Here is a 19,185-nt window from a genome sequence, read left to right on the forward strand (position 1 = left end):
TTTGGTGGCCCTGCTAGGCAGGGGGGTTGGAACTACATGATCCTTGGGGTCCCTTCCAACCCGGGTGATTCTGTGATTCTGTGATTCTGTGAAACTGGCTGCCATGGGCCTGGACAGGTTACCCTTCTTTGGGTAAGGAACTGGCTAGAGGGCCATGCTCAACGAGTAGTGGTTAATGAAGTTAAGTCCAGCTGGTGACCCGCTACAAGTGGTGTCCCCCAGGGGTTGGTACTGGGGCCCATCTTGATTGATATCTTTATTGATTACCTAGATGAAGAGATTGAGCGTACCCTCAGTAAGTTTGCAGATGACACCAAGCTGGGAGGTGGTGTCAATCTGCCTGAGGGTAGGAAGGCCCTTCAGAGGGATCTAGATAAGCTGGAATGCTGGGCTGAGGTGAGTGGGATGAGGTTCAGCAAGACCAAGTGTCGGGTCCTGCATTTTGGCCACAATAACCCCAATGTAGTGCTATAGGCTTGGGGCAGAGTGGCTGGATGACCGTGAAGAGGAAAGGGACCTGGTGATGTTGGTTGATGCTTGGCTGAACATGAGCCAACAGTGTTCCCAGGTGGCCAAGAGGGCCAACGGCATCCTGGCCTGCATTAGAAATAGTGTGGCCAGCAGGAGCAGGGAGGTGATCATCCCCTGTACTCAGCACTGGTGAGGCCACACCTCGAGTATTGTGTTCAGTTTTGGGCCCCTCACTACAAGAAAGACATTGAGGCCCTGGAACGTGTCCAGAGAAGGGCAAAGAAACTGGTGAGGGGTCTGGAGCACAAGTCTTATGAGGAGAGGCTGAGGGAGCTGGGCTTGTTCAGTCTGGAGAAGAGGAGGCTCACGGGAGACCTCATTGCACTCTACAACTTCCTGAAGGGAGGCTGTGATGAGGTGGGGTCTGGCCTCTTCTCCCAGGCAACAAACAGGACCTGAGGAAATGGCCCCAAGTTGCACCAGAGAATATTCAGATTAGACATGAGGAAAATCTTTTTCTCTCAGAGAGTGGTCAGGCACTGGAATGGCTGCCCAGGGAGGTGGTGGAGTCGCCATCACTGGCAGCGTTCAAGAGGCGTCTGGATGAGGAGCTGCAAGATATCGTTTAGTGCTTGTGGTATCAATGGTAATGGGAGGATGGTTGGTCGAGGTGATCTTCTAGGTCCTTTCCAACCTTGTGATTCCATGATTCTATGTTAGGGAAAGGTTCTTCACTAGAGGGCAGTGGGCATGGAGCAGGCTGCCCAGGACAGCGGGCATTGCCCTTAGCTGCCAGAGTTCAGGAAGTGTTTGATCCACGCAGTCAGACTGTGAATTTTGGGTGGTCCAGCGTGGAGCGAGGAGTTGACCTTGGGGATCCTTACAGGTCCCTTCCAACTTGGGTTACTCTTTGATTCTAGAATTCTATGATTCTATCCTCTAACCAATACTTAGGCATCTTCACAGATGCCTGCATGGGCACACCGCACTGCTAACTGTATTCAAGATACCAGCAAGGCACTCTTTTGTGCTCTTTCCCCGTTTAGCAAGGTGGGTTACCCTGGCCAGTCTCAGTGAAGTATCAGTGCAGCTGACAATAATAGTACTAAAACTCCCGCCCCTCATACCGGCGCCCCTTTACTCCTGAAGGAACATTTCAGTGATTCTACTCCTTCTGTCAAAAAGCTTCCAGTGCTAGCGCTACGAAGGGCCGAGACAAAAGCCACCCGCAGCCGTGTGGCAGCCCTTCTACGACCCGGGAGAGGCTCTTCAGGAAGGGAACAAAGACAAAGCAGCCGGCCCCTACCGGCGAAGGCCCTCGGGACGCTAAAGACCAGACGCGCCCCCCCGCGCAGCACGGCCTGCGGGCGAGAGGCGGGGCGCAAGTAAGGAGCCGTAGCGCCCCGCCTCGCGCGCTGACGGAACGACGCTGCCCGATTCCGGCGCGCAGGCGCTGGTTTAGCCGTTGCCGGCGGCTCGGCTGCGTGTTATTTTGTGTTCGTCGCCGGCGTTTGCGTCGTGTCAGTTCCCGCTGATTGCCTGGGTCTCTCTCTCCGCAGCGAGCCATGTCCTCTCCCAGGAGCGCCTCCCCGCAGCAGCACGACGGGGCCGCAGGGTACGGCTCTGCCTTCGCGTCTGCACGCTCGGCCGCTTCCTCCTCCGCGTCGGACCGCGGCAAGACTTTGGCGGATGCCCGCGTCTCCGAGGAATTGGAGATCGCGTTGGACCTGGCGCTGGAGCGGTTCTTGTACAGCGATGATCAAGGTGGGGTTCTGGGGGAGGTGTCGTGTCGGCGGGGCGCGGGCCCAAGCCTGCGGGCGGCAGCATTGGTTGGCGTGTGCGCGGGTGCGGTGTCTCGAGTTGCCGCCGTCCTGCGGCGGGAGGACGTAAAGATGAGGGGCTCTGAGAACTCGCGCCTTCGAGGTGGTGTGGTGTAGGTGCTACGTTTGTTTTCTTCGTTATCTTTGCAGAGATGGCGTTTCCTTCGTCTTTTACTTCTACCGAAAGAGCCTATGTTCACCGGTTGTGCCAGTCTCTTGGTTTGATATCTAAAAGTAAAGGGTGAGTTGGCATCCAGCCTTGTTTGCTGCAAATGTGTGGAAACTTAACTGTAAAATGCTGCACCTAATCTAGTGTATCCTGCATTGTTACAGGGCACAGTAAGTCTGGGAGGAAATAGGGAATGTTTATTTGCACTAAGTTATCAAAGCTCCTGGCATGCTTTTTTTGAGGTGGCTTGTCTTGTGGAGTTTGTAAAGTCCTCACGCAGGACTGCTCTGTGTTACCTATGCCACTGTTACGTCCGAGAGTTTTAGATAGTGCCTGACTACCTGTTGGATAAAATGCAGCATAGAACAGTCTTCCAGAAGAGAGGAAAGGGCTCATAGGCAGGTGTCAATATGTGGCATTTTCCCCCCTTTCATTTTGCCCTCCTGTGATGTTTTGAAGAAGAAATTGATATTTATTGACCACATGAACTTATATGTAAGTGCTGAGAATCCTGTGGCCGAGGAAATTAAGGTGGAAAAGCAATGGGAAAGGGAAAGATGCCCAGGAAGAACCTGGGTAGAGGAAGTGTCATGTCATACCTGACATCTGTATGTGCAAGCTGCTGTCAAACCGTAGTATTGCTGGCTGTTTCTTATTTTTGGTGGTACTGCCTGATCCTTCTTAATGGTGTGTAAAATGCTGATTTTTGGAGCTGTGTCAGGTAGAGCAGACTTAACTTGTGCAAGATTAACTTATTTCTAATTAGTGAGAGAGTAAGAAAGGGAAAACTAGAACTAAAAATCCTTTTCCTGCACCTTATTCTTCCCTGACTCAACTTCAGTGTTGGTTTCAATTCTTCTTCCTCCTCCGCTCGAGCAAATCATGTGAATAGAGAATGAAGGCTGCTTTGTCTCCGCCATTGCTCCACGGTTGCTTGCTGCTCCTGCTGCACATGGGGTTCCTCGCATGGGATGCCATCCTTCCTGAATTGGTCCTGGGTGGCCTTCCCCCAGGCTGCAGCTCCTCAAGCACTGCTCCGCCATGGGCTTGTTCAGGGCCTGGAGCCCCTCCTGCACTGACCTTGGTACCTTTGGGGCTGTTTCTCTTAGATTTCTCGCTCTCTCCCAGCTGCTGTTGTGCAGCAGTTTTCCTTCTGTGTAATCAATCCCCTCTCCCAGAGCACACTCAGCAGCAGTCATGGCTCGGCTCTGGAGCTGGCTGTGATCTGACATGGCCCAGCTGCTGGTTCTGCTCACAGAAGCCCCCTGCTGCCAAAACCTAGCTGTGTAAACCCAGTACAGTAGTAAGATATCTGTTTACATATGACTGTGTTACGGGTATCTGTACAGAGGCAATTAAGAGAAGGACTGGACCTGTCTGGGGTAGAGGTAACTTTCCCTGTGGCAGCCCATGTGGTGTTCTGCTCGACGCCTGTGACTAGAGCAGGATTGGGCAGTGCTGCTGTGGGGTTGCACTGGCAGATTACAAAGGCTCTCTCCAACTGGCAGACTTCTGTTGGGCAAAAGGACTGGGAATTGCCTGGTCCCTGCTCCAGCAAAGCCACCATGCATGTGGGAGGCGATGAAGTCATCTTGTGGGGGGGCTGGGGCTGGGGAAGGCAGGTTGCTCCTGCCTTGTGAAAAGGCAAACCGTTTTGGGACACTGTCTTTGCTTTTGCTTCCCTTGGTGGATGATGTGGAAGGGTGGGGACATGAGGTGTGTGCCTCATGGAGCCTTGAGAGAAACGAATGCGTTTTCTGAGTTAGGTGTTGTAGGAAGGCACTGAAGAGCTGGTGACAGGTCAACTTTGCAGGGAACCAGGTGGGTGTAGCAATGACTTAAGTTAGGCTGGTGTTGACATTTAGAAATCCAATGCGCTGTTGCTCCTGAGCCAGGATGTTGATGGACGAGGCCTGAGTCATTGCTAGTTCTGCGGCCATTTTGAGAGAGGCCCACTGAATGGGAATATTGTATGCATGTATTAGTTAACAGGCAGGGAACAACGGTGAAGAAGAAGCTAAACCTTTATGTGGGAAGTAAGGATGATCAGAGGATAGAGATGTCCTAAGTGAGGTCTGTTCAACGTGTGGGGTGCTAGTGGCCCGGGACAGCTAGTAATGTGGCCCTATGTGATCGTAAACATTTAACATTGTTATTTTTAGCAGTATTTTCATGAGCGATATTTCCTGATGCAGCTGGTAAGAAAGTCTAAAAGGGGATGTGTCACGCTAGCTCTGCTGTTTGCAAAGAGACAATGAGTGGTGGAAGATGTGGAGGTTGGTAGGTGTCTTGTGCAGAATGACCTTAAAATGATAGAGATGTTGATTCTTGGTGAAGCCAGGAGAGGGACCAGTAAAACTGCTGCCTTGGACTTCCAGAGGGTGAACTTGGAACTGTTCAGGGTACTGATAGAAAGGGATGCTTGGGATTCAGTCCTGAAGGGTGAAGGGGTCTGTGTAGGTTGGAAGGAAATCTTGAAGGTGCAGGAGCAGGCTGCCATTGCCACAAGATGAACCAGTGGGGAAGAAGGCAAGCATGGATGAGCAGGGAGCTTTTCCTGAAGCTCCAGGAGGAAAAGAGAATCTACCCCCTGCAGAAGAAAAAGGACAACTCTAGGAGAGTACAAAGAAGTTGTTAGGATGTGCAGCGAGAGAAGTAGAAAGGCAAAAGCCCAGCTTGAACTCAACTTGGCTGTTGGGGTAAAGGAGAACAAAAAACTTTTTTTCCCAAGTACATTGACAGTAAGAGGGGGCTAAGGAGAATCTCCATGGTTTAGTGGGTGCAGCAGGGATTTGTGAGCATTGAAGAAAAGGAAAAGACTGAGGTTCTCAGTGTCTTCTTTACATAAGTTTTTGAAGTCAGACCAATTATCCTCGTGGTGCTCTGCCTTCTGACCTGGAAGTCTCAGATGGGGAGCAGGATAAAGTGTCCACAATTCAGGTGGAAACAACTAGAGACCAGCTGTTCCACCTGGACTGTTGCAAGTCCATGAGGCTGGATGGGATTCATGCGAGGGTGCTGAGGGAGCTGGCACAGGTGGCAGCCAAGCCACTTTCCATCATCTAACAGCATTCCTGGTCTACAGGAGATGCTCCAGAGGACTGGAGGCATGCCAGCGTGATTCCCACGTACAAGAAGGGTCATAAGGAGGATGCGGGAAAGTACAGGCTTATCAGGCTGACCTCTGTGCCAGGAAAGGTTATGGAGCAGATCACACAGGGACTGCACAGCACGTGTGGGACAGCCCGGGGATCATGCTTAGCCATCATGGGTTCCTGAAAGGCAGGTCCTGCTTGACCAATCCGATCTCTTTCTGTGATTGAGCGACCCGCCTGGTGGATGAGAGGAAGGCTATTGATGTAGTCTGCCTAGGCTTCAGCGAAGCATTTGATATGGTCTCCCTCAGTATTCTTCTGGAGAAGCTGGCAGCTCATGGTCTGGCCAGGTATGCTGTTTGCTGGATGGCTGATGTCACAGAGTGGTGGTGAATGGAGTTAAATTCAGCTGGTGACCAGTCCTGAGCGTTAGCTGGGGGTTGGTATTTTGTGTCTTTATTGATGACCTGGCTGAGGGCCCTGAATGCACACTCAGTAGGTTTGCAGATGACAGCAGGTTGAGAGGAAGTGTTGATCTGCCTGGGGGTAGGAATGTCCTACAGAGGGACCTGGACAGCTGGGCTGAAGTCGATGGGCTGAAGTACAAGAGCGAGTGCTGGGTTCTGCAGACAACGGTGCAGACTTGGGGCAGAGTTGTTGGGAGACTGTGTAGAGGAAAGGGACCTGAGGGTATTGGTTGACACTTTGCTGAACAGGAGCCAGCAGTGTGCTCAGATGGCCAAAGAAGCCAATGGCATCCTGGCTTGTATCAGAAGTAGTGTTGCCAACAGTGGAGCAGGGAAGGGATCATCCCTCTGTAATCAGCGCTGGCGACGCCGTACCTTGTGTTCATTTTTGGACCCCTCACTGCAAGAAAAACCTTGAGGCCCCTGGAGTGTGTTCAGAGAAGAAGAGTGAAGCTGGTGAGGGGTCTGGAGCACAACTCTTATGAGGAGTGTCTGCAGGAGCTGGAACTGTTCAGTCTGGGGAAGAGAAGGCTTGGGAGAGTCATTATTGCTCTCTATAAGAATTGAAGGGAGGTTGTGTTGAGGTGGAAGTTGTCCTGTTCTGCTGTGTAACTGATGACAGGACTAAAGGGAATGGCCTGAAGTTGTTCTAGGGGGATTCAGTTTGGCTGTGGAGAAAACTTTTCTGAAAGCGTGGTCAGGCATGGGGTTGGACTGTCCAAAGAGGTGGTGAAGTCGTGAGTCGTGGAGTTGTTGAGGAAACATTTGGCTGTTGTACTGGAGGGCATGACTTAGTGGGAAATCTTGGTGATAGATGGGCAGTTGGACTGTATGATCTTGGAAGTCTTTTCCAACCTTGATGCTTCAAATGATTCTGAGTTGGCTTTGCGCAGTTCAACTGCAGATTGCATAGGAGGTAATTGAATGCTGTGGAGAGGAGGGCACAATGCCGACTGCTTCTGGTTCTGCCACGCTTAGTTGAATTGAAATCTGTGTTTATTGCATGTTGGACGTGCTTGTGCCACTTAGTGAGCAAAACACAGCAAATTCAGACAACAATATTTCAGCCTATCTAGCTATGTGACTGGGGCTGTGAAGATGTGCGTTTTGTTAAGCAGATATGTAAGTTTTCTTATGTAATTATTCAACTTAAGCTTGTGTTATTTCATAAAATAAGGTAACGTGTTCACTGCCAAAGAAGTATCTCGAGTACTTGTGCATTGCTGACTAGTTTTGTAATTTTCAAGAAGGCTGCAGAAAATATAAAATAACTTGTAATATATTTTTATTTAAGGAGTAATATCTACTTCAAATTAGAAATAATTTCAAAACTAGTTTCATATTTCTGCTACTCTCTTTTTTGTTTAAAAAAAAAATAGTGTGTGTAAAAAGGCACAGGACAGTTTCTCTTTTCTCATTGCAACCCAGGCTTGCCAAAAGGCTGGACGTATGTATTGCTCAGCATAAGGTGAATGGCATGGGGCTAGGGATGGAGGTTGTCCTGGCGGGGATGGTGTTACTGTTCACCACAGCCATGCTCCTTATCTATGGCTGGCACGGGACTGGACTGGGCTGCTGCTGGGCTGTTCTGGCATCTCTCTGCAATGTGCCCGGAGCCTGGAGGCTGAGGGAGTGCAGAGGGGTCGACAGAAGATGGAGGGAGTTTTGCAGAGGGCTTGCAGTGCATATTGAGGCCCTGCTTTCCAAAATGTGGCTGAATGTGGCTTGCTGATGTAAAGTAGAGGGTATGTGTGCTGTATCTTGGCTTTTCATTTTTTGTAATTAAACTGCCCTTAATTCCAACCCATCCCTCTTGTTGTTTTGAACAGTGAGAGTGAGACAAGTGTGATGGGGTTTAACTTGCCATCAGTTTGAAATCTCTGCAGATGTCTTTTAGGTTTGCTGGATATGAAGTTACTTTAAAAAGTGTGTTTCTAGATTTGTTTAAGGCTAGGAATATTCATAGAGGGCTGCTTGTTTTTCTGTTACTTCTACTCAGAGATTTTTTTTTTCTCTCTCTTACATGTTTCTGTAAATCAATTGTGTATAATATCTCTCAGTGTTGATTGATACAGTGATTGATGGGGCTTGCTATCTTATAGACTGTGAACATAGCAGTCAGTGTTTAAAAGGAAGTTAGCAAACCAGTATGACGTTATGAGACTGTGAGGTTGTGCTGAGCACAGGCATCCCAGTTATGCAGTATGTCATGCTGACTTGTGGTAATAGTGAGTGGTTTTGCTGTTGCATACTGAAAGCCCTTTTCTTGGAAGTGTTATGCGTAAGATGCTATTTGGACATTTGTTTATTGTGTTTTATTTGAAACTAATCTGACAGCTGTTTTGAAGCACTTTTAGTCAAAGATCTTTACGAAGAGTTGAAGAGATGACTTATTGAGAACTTTTTCTCTCTCAGAAAAGGATCGAGTCGATATCTAACTGTCAGGAAAAAGAATGGATCGCAAGTAGCTCATGCAGAAATGACTTGTTGTTTGACTCCCAGAACGAAACAGGCTGTTCACAGTTTAATTCAAAGATTTCCTCTCACAAAGAAAGAACGAATAGAACTTCTGCCAAAGAAGCAGCGAGGAAATGCATTTGCTGTTGAAACTGGTACGTGCTGTGTGTGATTTGAGCATCAATACTGCTTACGGGAAAAAAACAAACAACCACAACAGATAAAAAACACCACAACCAAACTGCACACAGAAAGTTTTTTTTCACCCTTAATTCTTAATGTGGCATGTTTTCAAACTGGTTTCACGAGGAAGTGTAACTTGGGCATTAATGCCACTCATACTTGAATGTCTTGCCTATGCTAAGTTACTTTTGAATCTAGCCAGTTCAACACAGATTTACTTGAAAGGACATTTTTCGTATGTGGGAGCTCCTGCATGTTCTGGGAAGTGGAGCTGAAGAGAGAAATGCTATCAAGGTCACTGTGTAAGAACAGCCTGTGTGAATATAAGGCTGTTTGTTCTGCTTGTGGAAAGTCCTGTTTTTGATAAAATGAGAAATTCTGTTTTGTTCTGTCTTCTGGCAGTAGACGTGATGCCTCAGAATTTACTGTTCAGACTTCCTGATTTCCAGAACATGAAAGAGTTTGTCAGAAGGCATACTTCTGATGTTTTCTGTCATTAAAGAGAATCTTTGAATAAGATGTTTGCCTTAATGGCCTTATAAGAAGGTTTTGTTATGTTTCTGTGCACAAAGATGGGTGCAGTGCACAGAAAACATGTCTTCTGTAATCCTCTTTTTCACTGGTTTGTGCTCAAAGTGCTTCCTCTTCTAGTTCTCTTTCTATGATGTTTCAGTTTCCCAGCAGGTTAGCTATTGGGTATTCAGGTCTTTTGAACTGTGAGGCTATGTCTGTCTTGGTAAGGCAATACTTCTTGCAATTAAGTATGTATGTCTGTTAATCATGTTATGAATATGTCATTGAATTTACAACAAGCTTTTAATTCTTCTGGAACAACAAAAAAAAGGAATTTTAGAATTTGAAGTAGCTCTGAAGAGTTGCAGCTGCTATGAATGCTTAAGTCTTGCTTTCTATTAAGTGGTAGTGTGCTGTCTATGCGTGGGGGTCCAGATCAGTCTTACTGACTAGAACGTCATGTAAAATAAGACTGACTTGAATGAGGTAATGCAAGACCACAGAGAATGTGGAGGAGTGGATTTGAATCACAGTCAAGTTTTCTTTTCCCCTCTGAACTTGTTAACAAACCTGTAAGAAGTTGGAAGGGACCTCTGCAGATCATGTAGTCTAACGCCACTTCTAAATCACCCCTCTTTGTAATCCGCCCCATGCTACCATTGGCCTTCCTTGCCACAGGGACACTCTTCTGGCTCACCGTTGACCAGTTGTCCACCAGGACATCCATGTCCTTTGCAGAACTCCCTTCCAGCATTTCAGCCCCTGACTATACATACAGTTACACCCCCCCCAGCTATAGCACTCTTTGCTTGCCCACGTTGAACTTCATAAGGTTCCTTTGTGCCCAACTTTTCAGCCCATCCAGGTCTCACTGAATGGCAGCACAGCCTTCTGGTGTGTCAGTCACGCTTCCCAGCGTTGTATCATCAGTCTTGCTCAGGCTGCATTTTATCCCTTTTCCAGGTCATTGATAAAGGCAGCGGAGAAGACTGGATGCAGGATTGCAAGAGAATCCCCTATAGCTATACTGAGAAAACTCTCATTTTCCAGTTGGGGTTTCTTAAGAGTTCTGTTCATTTAACTCTACAGTGAATATTTCTAGGCAAACTGTGGAGTGTAAATGTGATCAAAAGCCAAGAAAATAAGTCTAGATTAGTTCAAAATGTGTTTGGAAGTTGTAATTCCTTTGAACGGTATCTGTTTCAAACGCCATAGCAGAACACAGTGTTATGAATATTTCTGGTAAATATGCGATGGGTTCATCGCTTCATGGGGAGGATGCATGCCAAGTCGGAAGTGTTCATTTCTGTGATAGCTAAGTGATATTGCGTGTGTAGCAGTTCCTTTGTATCTATGGCTAAATTGTCCTGTTCTCTCCACAGAAAACAAAGAAGTTGGGAAGACGAGCGGAAGGCTTAGCAGTGGTATTCCTCAAGTCCCGCTGAAAAGAGGGGAGTCGGAATATGACTCCTTTAGGCAGTCATTGCCAGTTTTTGACAAGAAGGAGGAAATTGTCAAAATAATAAAGGAAAATAAAGTTGTTCTCATTGTAGGAGAGACTGGATCAGGAAAAACTACTCAAGTATGCTTTTTATTAAAGTAAAAGATGTCAGTGTTCATGTGAAACTAATGTCATTTTAGAAGATGTTTATGTAATAAGGGACTTAATTTTGCTAATTTTTAGACTGTTGTTTTCCTGTAGAGTGAGGTGTTGTATTTGAAATGCAAGGAAGTGAATTACAAGACCAAGTCAGCAGATAGTTATTAAAAATATAAGGTTCTGCATAATTTTCTGATGAAATTCTAGCTTTTCACTGGCCTAATTTATGTTATTTAAAATAATGGATCTGTTATTGTGTTTAGTTGTTTTTCTTCTAAAGCCAGTTCTGTATTTAGTCTCAAGAGTAGAATATTGTAAATTGACAGTTCTGCTATTTTTGTATAATATTGAGATCTAATTAAGTTGCTTCACTATTTAAGGAGAAAAACCTCAACACCTATTGCTTCATGCAGCTAACAAGTATTTTGGAACCCTTTTTTATAGATTCCTCAGTTCCTTCTTGATGACTGCTACGAAAATGGAATTCCCTGTCGTATGTTTTGCACTCAGCCAAGACGTTTGGCAGTTATTGCTGTGGCTGAAAGAGTGGCAGCAGAAAGAAGGGAAAAGGTTGGCCAGACAGTTGGCTATCAGATCCGATTAGAAAGCAGGTACTAACAACATTTCTTTTAAGGCAGCTGACATTGTTTTCACATGTATGTTAAAGCTACAGTATTTTGGGGATTACAACATAGAGTGTCCATAGAGTGTATTTCTACACGGTGTAGAAATTATAGGTAGGATGTGTTGTTTCAGGCAAAAAGATAGATTTCCTTCTACAGGTTGCAGCATCAAGTAGTAAGCTTTCTTATTTAAGAGAATCAGAGGCGTATTCGTTTGATTTCTACTTGTAGGGAGAGAGAAATCTCTTGTATTGTTTTCAGAACAACTATATGTTTTCCTCTCCTTTTTTCTGTGGTGTTCTCTGTGAATAAGGGCAGTTTGAAAATACGCAATATTGTTGAATTGCTTGGTGAGTAACTGTAATCTAATTCCAGTTCTGGTGGGTAGCTGATCAATCCTTTAGTTTTTCATACGTGTGGAAAAGGTAACATGCGTTTGAATGCTGCAAGTCTGAATCATCTTCATGAACTGTTCAATAGGGTTTCTCCAAGGACACTGTTAACGTTTTGCACAAACGGCATACTGCTTCGCACGCTGATGGCAGGAGACAGTGCTCTATCAACAGTAACACATGTTATTGTGGTAAGAATCTGTTAAATTTCATGTAAGGTGAAGCGTTTTTATTTGGGCAGAATCTGATTATTTTTTTTCCTGTACGTACTGAATTTTTTTCTCTTGGAATGTGTACTTTTTTGGTTAAAGTATCTTATTTTTGTGCTAATTACAGCATTTAGTTCAAGGATGATGTTGTGAAGGACAGATGTCTAAACATTTCTGTAGGTTTTTTTTGTCATACAGTAGGGAAGCTGCAGGCATATGTGTATGTGACTCATTGTGCATCTGTCAGAATTTCTTGTATCGTGTACTTATTTTTGCAGTACCAGTTCAGCAGTCCACTTGTTAACACAGAGGTTTTCGAAATAAGGCGTAGTGTTTTTTCTGTCATGGGGACTGAGAACTCAGTGGAATCACAGTATGTAATCACCTTGAACAATTTCTCCACTGCTGAAAACATGGAAGTGCTTGGCTTCCTGTCTGATAAATTCTTAATGTGTAAGAAAACAAAACTCACCAAGTAAATAATTGCTGTAATCAATTATTATCAACCAAATGCCTTAACTTATGTTAAGCTTTGTACGTGACTTAATGGACCTAAGCAACCAGATTTATTTTCTTATTATGTGATACTATATTCGTTTTAGTGCTTCAACTTTGAAGAGTTGATGAAAATAAGATTTGTGGGAACTGTGGTTCTTGTCAGTATCTCAGAGATGATAATTGTTCAGAGAGAATTAGTACAGTTTCAGAAATGCACTTCATAGAATCATAGAAGGGTCTGAGTTGGAAGCAACCTTTAAGATCATCTCTGGTCATTCAGCCTCTGAAATGAAGTCATCTCTTCCTTGTTCATTAACAGCACAGCCTGCTCCAATATTTTTGTGAAGCTTTGAGAAGTTTTTTACTTGAATACTTTCTTGTTAAAAAGCGCTTGGTTGAACTGAGTTAGAATTCTACTTTTCAATGCATCTTCAGTGCACCTACAAACGATAAATTGTAGTTTTACAATTCCTGTTTGTGAATGTTTATCTACTGGTTTCTTTTTGCCTTTTGTTTTAGGATGAAGTATACGAGAGGGATAGATTCAGTGATTTCTTGTTAATAAAACTGCGAGATATATTGCAAAACCAGACTAATTTAAAACTAATCATTTCTAGTGCTGCTCTAGATGCAAATCTCTTTATTGAGTATTTTGGAAGTTGCCCAGTAATACACAGTAAGTATTTGTGAACTCCTGAATCTGAATATACCTGTATAGCACTGTCAATGCTGGTTAATCTGGATGAGGTAACATGGACACTGAGTGAGAATCAGAAAATGCTTGTTATTTTTGCTTTTTTTAAGTTTACTGTTGCTTTTTTTTTTTTTTTTTTTTTTTTACATCTGTTTGCAACTATTTCAGTATTTTATTGCTAGAAGCACTGTAAGTGCAGAGATGCCTTGTCTCCTGATACTCAGCTCAAGAAAAGGAGAAGTTCTTACTGTACTGATCTGCAGGATGAGAAAGTCCTTGAGGGCTGCAAGAGTACAATACACTTCAACTAATTCCAACAAGTTTTAGTTTTTCCGGCTTCATAGATGGCTGTTTGTTACTGGCTAAAGCACAGATGACTGTACCTAGTCACTTCAAAAATGCAGACCTAGGCAGTTTGTTTTTCTCATGTTTTGATCACATGATTTCAAAGGCAGTTGTCAACTGTTACTCCTGGTAAAATTTGAGAAAAGATGTGATAGTTTATGTTTGGGTTTGGTAATCTGTAGTTAGATTACATTCAAGTGTAGAAAAGTTACCTTTATTTTAATAGCTGATTTGATGGATTTTTAGTAAAGGTAAGGTGTGGGAGATGTGGGGTTTTTCCACTTTTTTCCACATTCCTGGCTTGCAGGCCTTCTGCATGAGTGACCTGCTTCTTTTGATTTTTCAACAATAATGTCCTTGTATTATACGTAAGTACATACAGTTACTCCTGAAGGAGGGAGAGGTTCTGAGTAATTTAAACTCAGCTGTGGCAAATGTCTAGTTGAAGGACCAGAAATCTGGAGAATTTTTTTCTTGTGAAAAAGGATCCTGTCGTGCCTTTTAGAATGGCTTAGAAAACAGTGATATTGAAAAAGAAATAGGGGTTGGTTCTCAGGAGACAAAGACAGTTTGGATTGTCTGGCTGGTCAGGCCTTACTCAGCAAAGAAGGGCTGAGGTAACTGAAGAAACTGAAATGCTGTGTATGTGTCTTGAGCAAAGCATTTGTACACAAAGTGACAAACTTCTTACGGAGTATTGCATTAAAGCAATGTTATTATTATGTTGGTAATCCAGGTGATAATCTTACAACAAAAATACTAGATTTCTTTGTCATTTTGATAGAACTTTGATGAATATTCTGTCAGACATGTAGATCCCTTTCCAGAATGCTCAGAGAACATTGAAGAGTTTAGTGATACGTGTTGTTTTTCATTGAGATTTCCCTTCTTAATCTTATTTTGTTTTGCGGCTCAGCAGTCTTGAGAAAGCAAACTCTCAGGTATTCTTCAAGGATTTTTTTTCAAGGAAAGTAATAACTCCTTAAAGTTGCTTTTAATTTCTTGATTTTTTTTTTTTTTTTAATATTTACAGAGAGTCTTTTTTTAATGGAGATTTTCGGTGAAACTAGGGGATATCTAATGTCATTAGTTATTTGTGCTTGCAGTCCAAGGAAGACCATTTGAAGTTAAAGAGATGTTTTTGGAGGACATTTTACGAAGCACTGGGTACACAAACAAAGAGATGATAAAATACAGAAAGGAGAAGCAGCGAGGTTGGTATACTTCTTAATTGTACGAGTGGGTACTGAGGCTTACTGAGCATTGAGAAGAGTGGAATCGGATGATTCTGTTGTCTTTAATGTATACTATGTAATACTATGATTAGATACCAGCAAGTATCTCTAAACTTGTAATGTTGACATTATTGAAGTTGATTGCTCAGTTAAAAAGCCTTTCAGCGGGGTATGCTTTTTGCTTTCATTTGTAAATGTTTTGCTAATATGATGGTGTAGATTTGCATGTAATTGTTGCCTCCATGAAAAATACAGAACAAGATGATATGATGTTCTGACATTAGGTACAAACTGAATTGCAGGCAGCCGTCCATCCAGAGTGCAGGATTTTGTACATCTTGAACAGAAACAGTCCCTGTTAGTAGCATCCAAATGATATTTTTTACCTTACTCTTAGAGCAGACATTTGCAGTCATGCACTTAGTGTGCCATTAATCATAAAACTTATATTGGATTGGTGTCAGCATTCTTGGTTGGATAAAAGAGAATGCTATAGGTGAGCCTGTGGTTTGATTTAACGATTTTTGTAGCTGAAAGCAACAGATGATTAAAAGTGCTTCTGATACTGTTTTGATAACATTTTACACCTTCTAGAAGAGAAGCAGCAAAGCACTCTCACTGAGTGGTGTTCTGCTCAAGAAAGTAATAGCAACCCAGAATCACGGAGCAGAAGATCTGTTGCAAGTGTATCTGAAGAGTATAATCTGCTGGACAGCAGTGGTGACACAGTTTTTAATGCTCTGGTAAGTTTTTTCTGTGTTGGAAGAAATGTTTTAGGTTTATGTGGTAAATCTTTTAGAAACTTGTTTCTAACGATCTTGGGAAAATGAAGTGCTTAGGTGGTTTGGGGCCGTCTAAGAATTCTGTGTGTGCAGAAGTCTGTGATATTTGTGAAGTGCATCTGAGGGTACTGAGGAAAGTGGCAGATGAAATTGCTGTGTGTCACCTTTGAGAAGTCATTATGAAATTCTCAGTGACCGGACAAAAGAAATAGAACCCCCATTATTAAAAAGATGAAGGAAGATCTGTGGAACTACAAGCGACTCATTCTCTGTGCCTGACAAGATCGTAGAGCATATCCTTCTGTAGACTGTATTATAGCACGTGGAAGACAGATTACAGGTGTCAGTCAGTATGTCTTCTGTAAGGGCAAATGGTATTTGGCTACTTGATGGTCTTCAGTAATGGGGATGCAGCATTGTTGAAATGTGGAGATGTGAAGTTGATGGGTTGGATACTCAGAATAGAAATGGGCTGGATTTTTTAATTCAGATAGTTGCAGTCAATGGTTTGATGTCCAGGTGGAGAGCAGTGATGAGTATTGACCCTCAAGGGCCTGTATTGGAGCTGATAGTGTTTGACATCTTTGCTGGTAACATGGAAAGTGGGATTAAGTGCATCTCAGCAAGTGTGTGGGTGAGACAAAACTGAGTGGTGCAGTCAACGTGTTGGAGTGAACATTGCCCTCCAGAGGGATCTTGACAGGCTCAAGAGTTGAGACCGTGCCAGCCTCATGAAATGCAGTAAAGTCAAGGTCCTGCTCTTCAGGTAAGACAATCCCAGAAATGAATACAGGCTGGGTGGAGAATGAATTGAAAGAAGCTCTTCAGAAGAAGTTGTATGGGTATTGGTAGAAGAAAAATGCAGCATTAACAAAAAAAAAAGCTCAATTGCAGCCTGCAAAGTCAACCATGCCAACAGAACTGCAATTACATAGGTTATATGCATTCATCATTTGAATGTTCATACAGTTTCTGCAAAGCACCCACCTATTCTGAGAATTGGTATGTGTACTGAAGTAGAACACTACGCCTGTGCTGTGTTAATATGGGATTCTTGCAGGAGGTCTTTGGTGGCTGTGAGGTTCCACAGGGTGATGGTATATGGTCAAAACCGATCATGTGCGGGGTAGGTCAGGTCCATATTTGGTCAGTAAAGTTATTTACAAAAAACTGTTCCTGATTATTGTATAGACCTCCCCATGGCTTGTAGAATATTGAGACTGTTTTGGGGCTCCAGATGTCTTGCTTATCTAAGGAAAACAAACTTGCCTCGATAGAGCGTCAGTTTAGTGAGGATTTTGAGGTTATTGCTAGATATTGGAGGGATGAAGACCTGTTGGGATGGGTCCAGAGACAGCTACAAAGATGAACAGAGGGCTAAAGCACCCCTTTTTCAAACACAGTCTAGGTGAGCTGGGCTTGTTCGGCCTGGAGAAGAAATGGTTACAGTGAGAGCTGAGTGCCTAAAGGGGGCTTACAGGAAAGATGATAGTGGGATTCTATCAAAAAGTACGGAGTTAAGACGAGGCTTAATGCCTTTAAACTAAAGGAGGACAGATTTAGTTCACACGTTAGGAAGAACTTCTTTACTCGGAGAGTGCTGGGGCTGTGTATGCCCCATCCCTGGAGGAGTTCAAGGCTGGGCTGGGTGGGATTTTGGGTAACCTGATCCAGTCAGTGGCAACCTTGTGCGTGGCTGGGGTATTAGAACTGGATGATCTTTAAAATGCATTCCGTTGCCAAACAGTCTTTTGATATTATTCCTGTAGAGTTTCTAGAAGAAGATTATCGTGTTCTACATTTTCTTCCTTTTTTGGGGATTAGGGTAAAATATTCTCAAATACAGCCAAAGTATGCTCTTTCATTGTGATGTTTTTAAATAGTTTTTTAGATAAAGTGGTTAGTCTGGTACTGTTTTAAGTACTTGCACAAGATACCATAAATCCATTAGCTCATAACTTAATTCTGTATTTCTAGTTGTTTAAAAACTAGATTTCTTAGTACCTCGTCTGTGAGAATAAAGAACAAAAGAAGTCCTTGAAGAGACTCATCATTTTAATCTTGTTTTTCAGGTTGAGAGAGATGCAAGTTGTCTTGAACCATGGCTAATAAAAGAAATGGATTCTTGTCTTTCTGACATCTGGTTACATAAAGATGTTGATTCCTTTGCTCAGGTGTTCCATTTCATCTTAACCGAAAACGTCAGTGGTAAGTTGCTTTTGTTCCTCTTGTTGCACGAGGGAAAAAGAAATCACATAGTGACTTGATTTTCTGTTACCACTTTTCAAGTGTTATTTTTTTCTTTCTATTTGCCTACTTGAAAAATGAATGTATTACGCAATTCATTAACTGTTCACTTATTTGTTACTGTACTTGTTTGGAAGTATTGACAGATAGGTTAATACTATTTTAAAAATATTGAATTCATGTGAATTGACTGGTGGATGGGAAGAAATAAAATTTTGTTGGTGTAGATCTTGAAAGTCATATTCATGTTTTGTTCAGATGAAACAAAGTGTGTATTGTTTTTGCTAATTTGTTTTACTTCTCAGTTGATTATAGGCACAGTGAAACCAGTGCAACTGCACTAATGATAGCTGCAGGGAGAGGCTTTCTAAGTCAAGTAGAGCAATTGATCAGTATGGGAGCAAGTGTCCACTGCAAATCATCCAATGGCTGGTAAAAACAAACAGATGAAGTGAAGGATTTATTTCCCAATATAAACATGAGAACTTAAGACGTAACAGAACTTTTTAATTCAGTGATTTATCAAAATGCTGTAGGTGGTAGTAAGATTTAATCATAATGATGTAGAGTTTGTTTCATCAGATTGTTTTCCATAAATTCTAAGGTAATTCAGAAGCAGTCTTTAAAATGGTTTATATGTTTCCTCTTTCAAGGAACCTGCTATAACCTCTGATTAGGGGAAGATGGTAGTCTTTCTTGATAGATTTAATTACACTCAAAACGCTTGATTATTGTAGTCTTTAAGATGACAGCCTGTAGAGGTTTTAAAAAAAAAAATACTACAGGGGCAAGGGTCTTTGCAGTGTTATGGCTGCAGGTATGTTGGAGCATGTAAGAAAATCCATACTAATATCTAAAAATTCAGATCTTTATGACCATGAGCTTATGTTTAGGAAGCGGAGGTGGCGGGTACCATAAAACATTGAGTGTGGAAGGGTAAAAATTAGGATTCTAGGTGTCTGTTATTGGAAAAATTAGAGAAAGAAAGCAGTTTAAAGGGAAAACAGAATGATCTGCTTTGTGAAGAGAATGGTTCCCATAAGGCATCAAAAAGTTTGCCATTTTTAGATGTTTTGGAGAAAAACATCTGGGGCATGAATTCTCAAGATTATTTAAAGGAGTCAATAAAAGGGTACCTTAGAAATGCTTAGTTGTGTGCATTGATATTGTGTTTTGAAATAGTGGTGTATTCTACTCCTTCCTGTTTGATCAGGGGACTGGAGCACCTCCCCTATGAGGACAGGCTGAGGGAGCTGGGCTTGTTCAGCCTGGAGAAAAGAAGGCTGTGGGGTGACCTCAGTGCAGCCTTTCAATACTTAAAAGGAGCCTACGGAGGGGAGGGGAATCAACTCTTTGAAAGGGTTGATATGTGTAGGATGAGGGGA

At 43.2% G+C, this 19,185-nt stretch overlaps 1 protein-coding gene across 15 annotated transcripts in view; it reads left to right on the forward strand.

Annotated features, from left to right (window-relative positions):
• Positions 1 to 1,877: 1,877 nt before the first annotated feature.
• The window catches only part of LOC125687107 (3'-5' RNA helicase YTHDC2-like), a 146,962-nt gene continuing 129,654 nt past the window's right edge, over positions 1,878 to 19,185 (forward strand). For 10 of the 15 annotated variants that reach the window (XR_007373971.1, XR_007373968.1, XR_007373967.1 and 7 more), the window contains exons 1-11: positions 1,879 to 2,235; positions 2,442 to 2,532; positions 8,438 to 8,634; positions 10,558 to 10,757; positions 11,220 to 11,386; positions 11,879 to 11,981; positions 13,017 to 13,173; positions 14,643 to 14,750; positions 15,366 to 15,514; positions 17,626 to 17,761; positions 18,106 to 18,232. Coding sequence is in view for 5 of the 15 variants with exons in the window: in XM_048931917.1 (XP_048787874.1) it covers positions 2,037 to 2,235; positions 2,442 to 2,532; positions 8,438 to 8,634; positions 10,558 to 10,757; positions 11,220 to 11,386; positions 11,879 to 11,981; positions 13,017 to 13,173; positions 14,643 to 14,750; positions 15,366 to 15,514; positions 17,626 to 17,761; positions 18,106 to 18,232 (1,634 nt within the window). In the remaining 10 variants the exon portion in view is untranslated. Of the gene's footprint in view, positions 2,236 to 2,441; positions 2,533 to 8,437; positions 8,635 to 10,557; positions 10,758 to 11,219; positions 11,387 to 11,878; positions 11,982 to 13,016; positions 13,174 to 14,642; positions 14,751 to 15,365; positions 15,515 to 17,625; positions 17,762 to 18,105; positions 18,233 to 19,185 lie in introns of those variants that run through there. The other 5 variants (XR_007373977.1, XR_007373976.1, XR_007373974.1 and 2 more) reach the window with 4 other exon arrangements.

The sequence above is a fragment of the Lagopus muta genome, chromosome Z (assembly GCF_023343835.1).
Source record: "Lagopus muta isolate bLagMut1 chromosome Z, bLagMut1 primary, whole genome shotgun sequence".
Lineage (NCBI taxonomy): Eukaryota > Metazoa > Chordata > Aves > Galliformes > Phasianidae > Lagopus > Lagopus muta.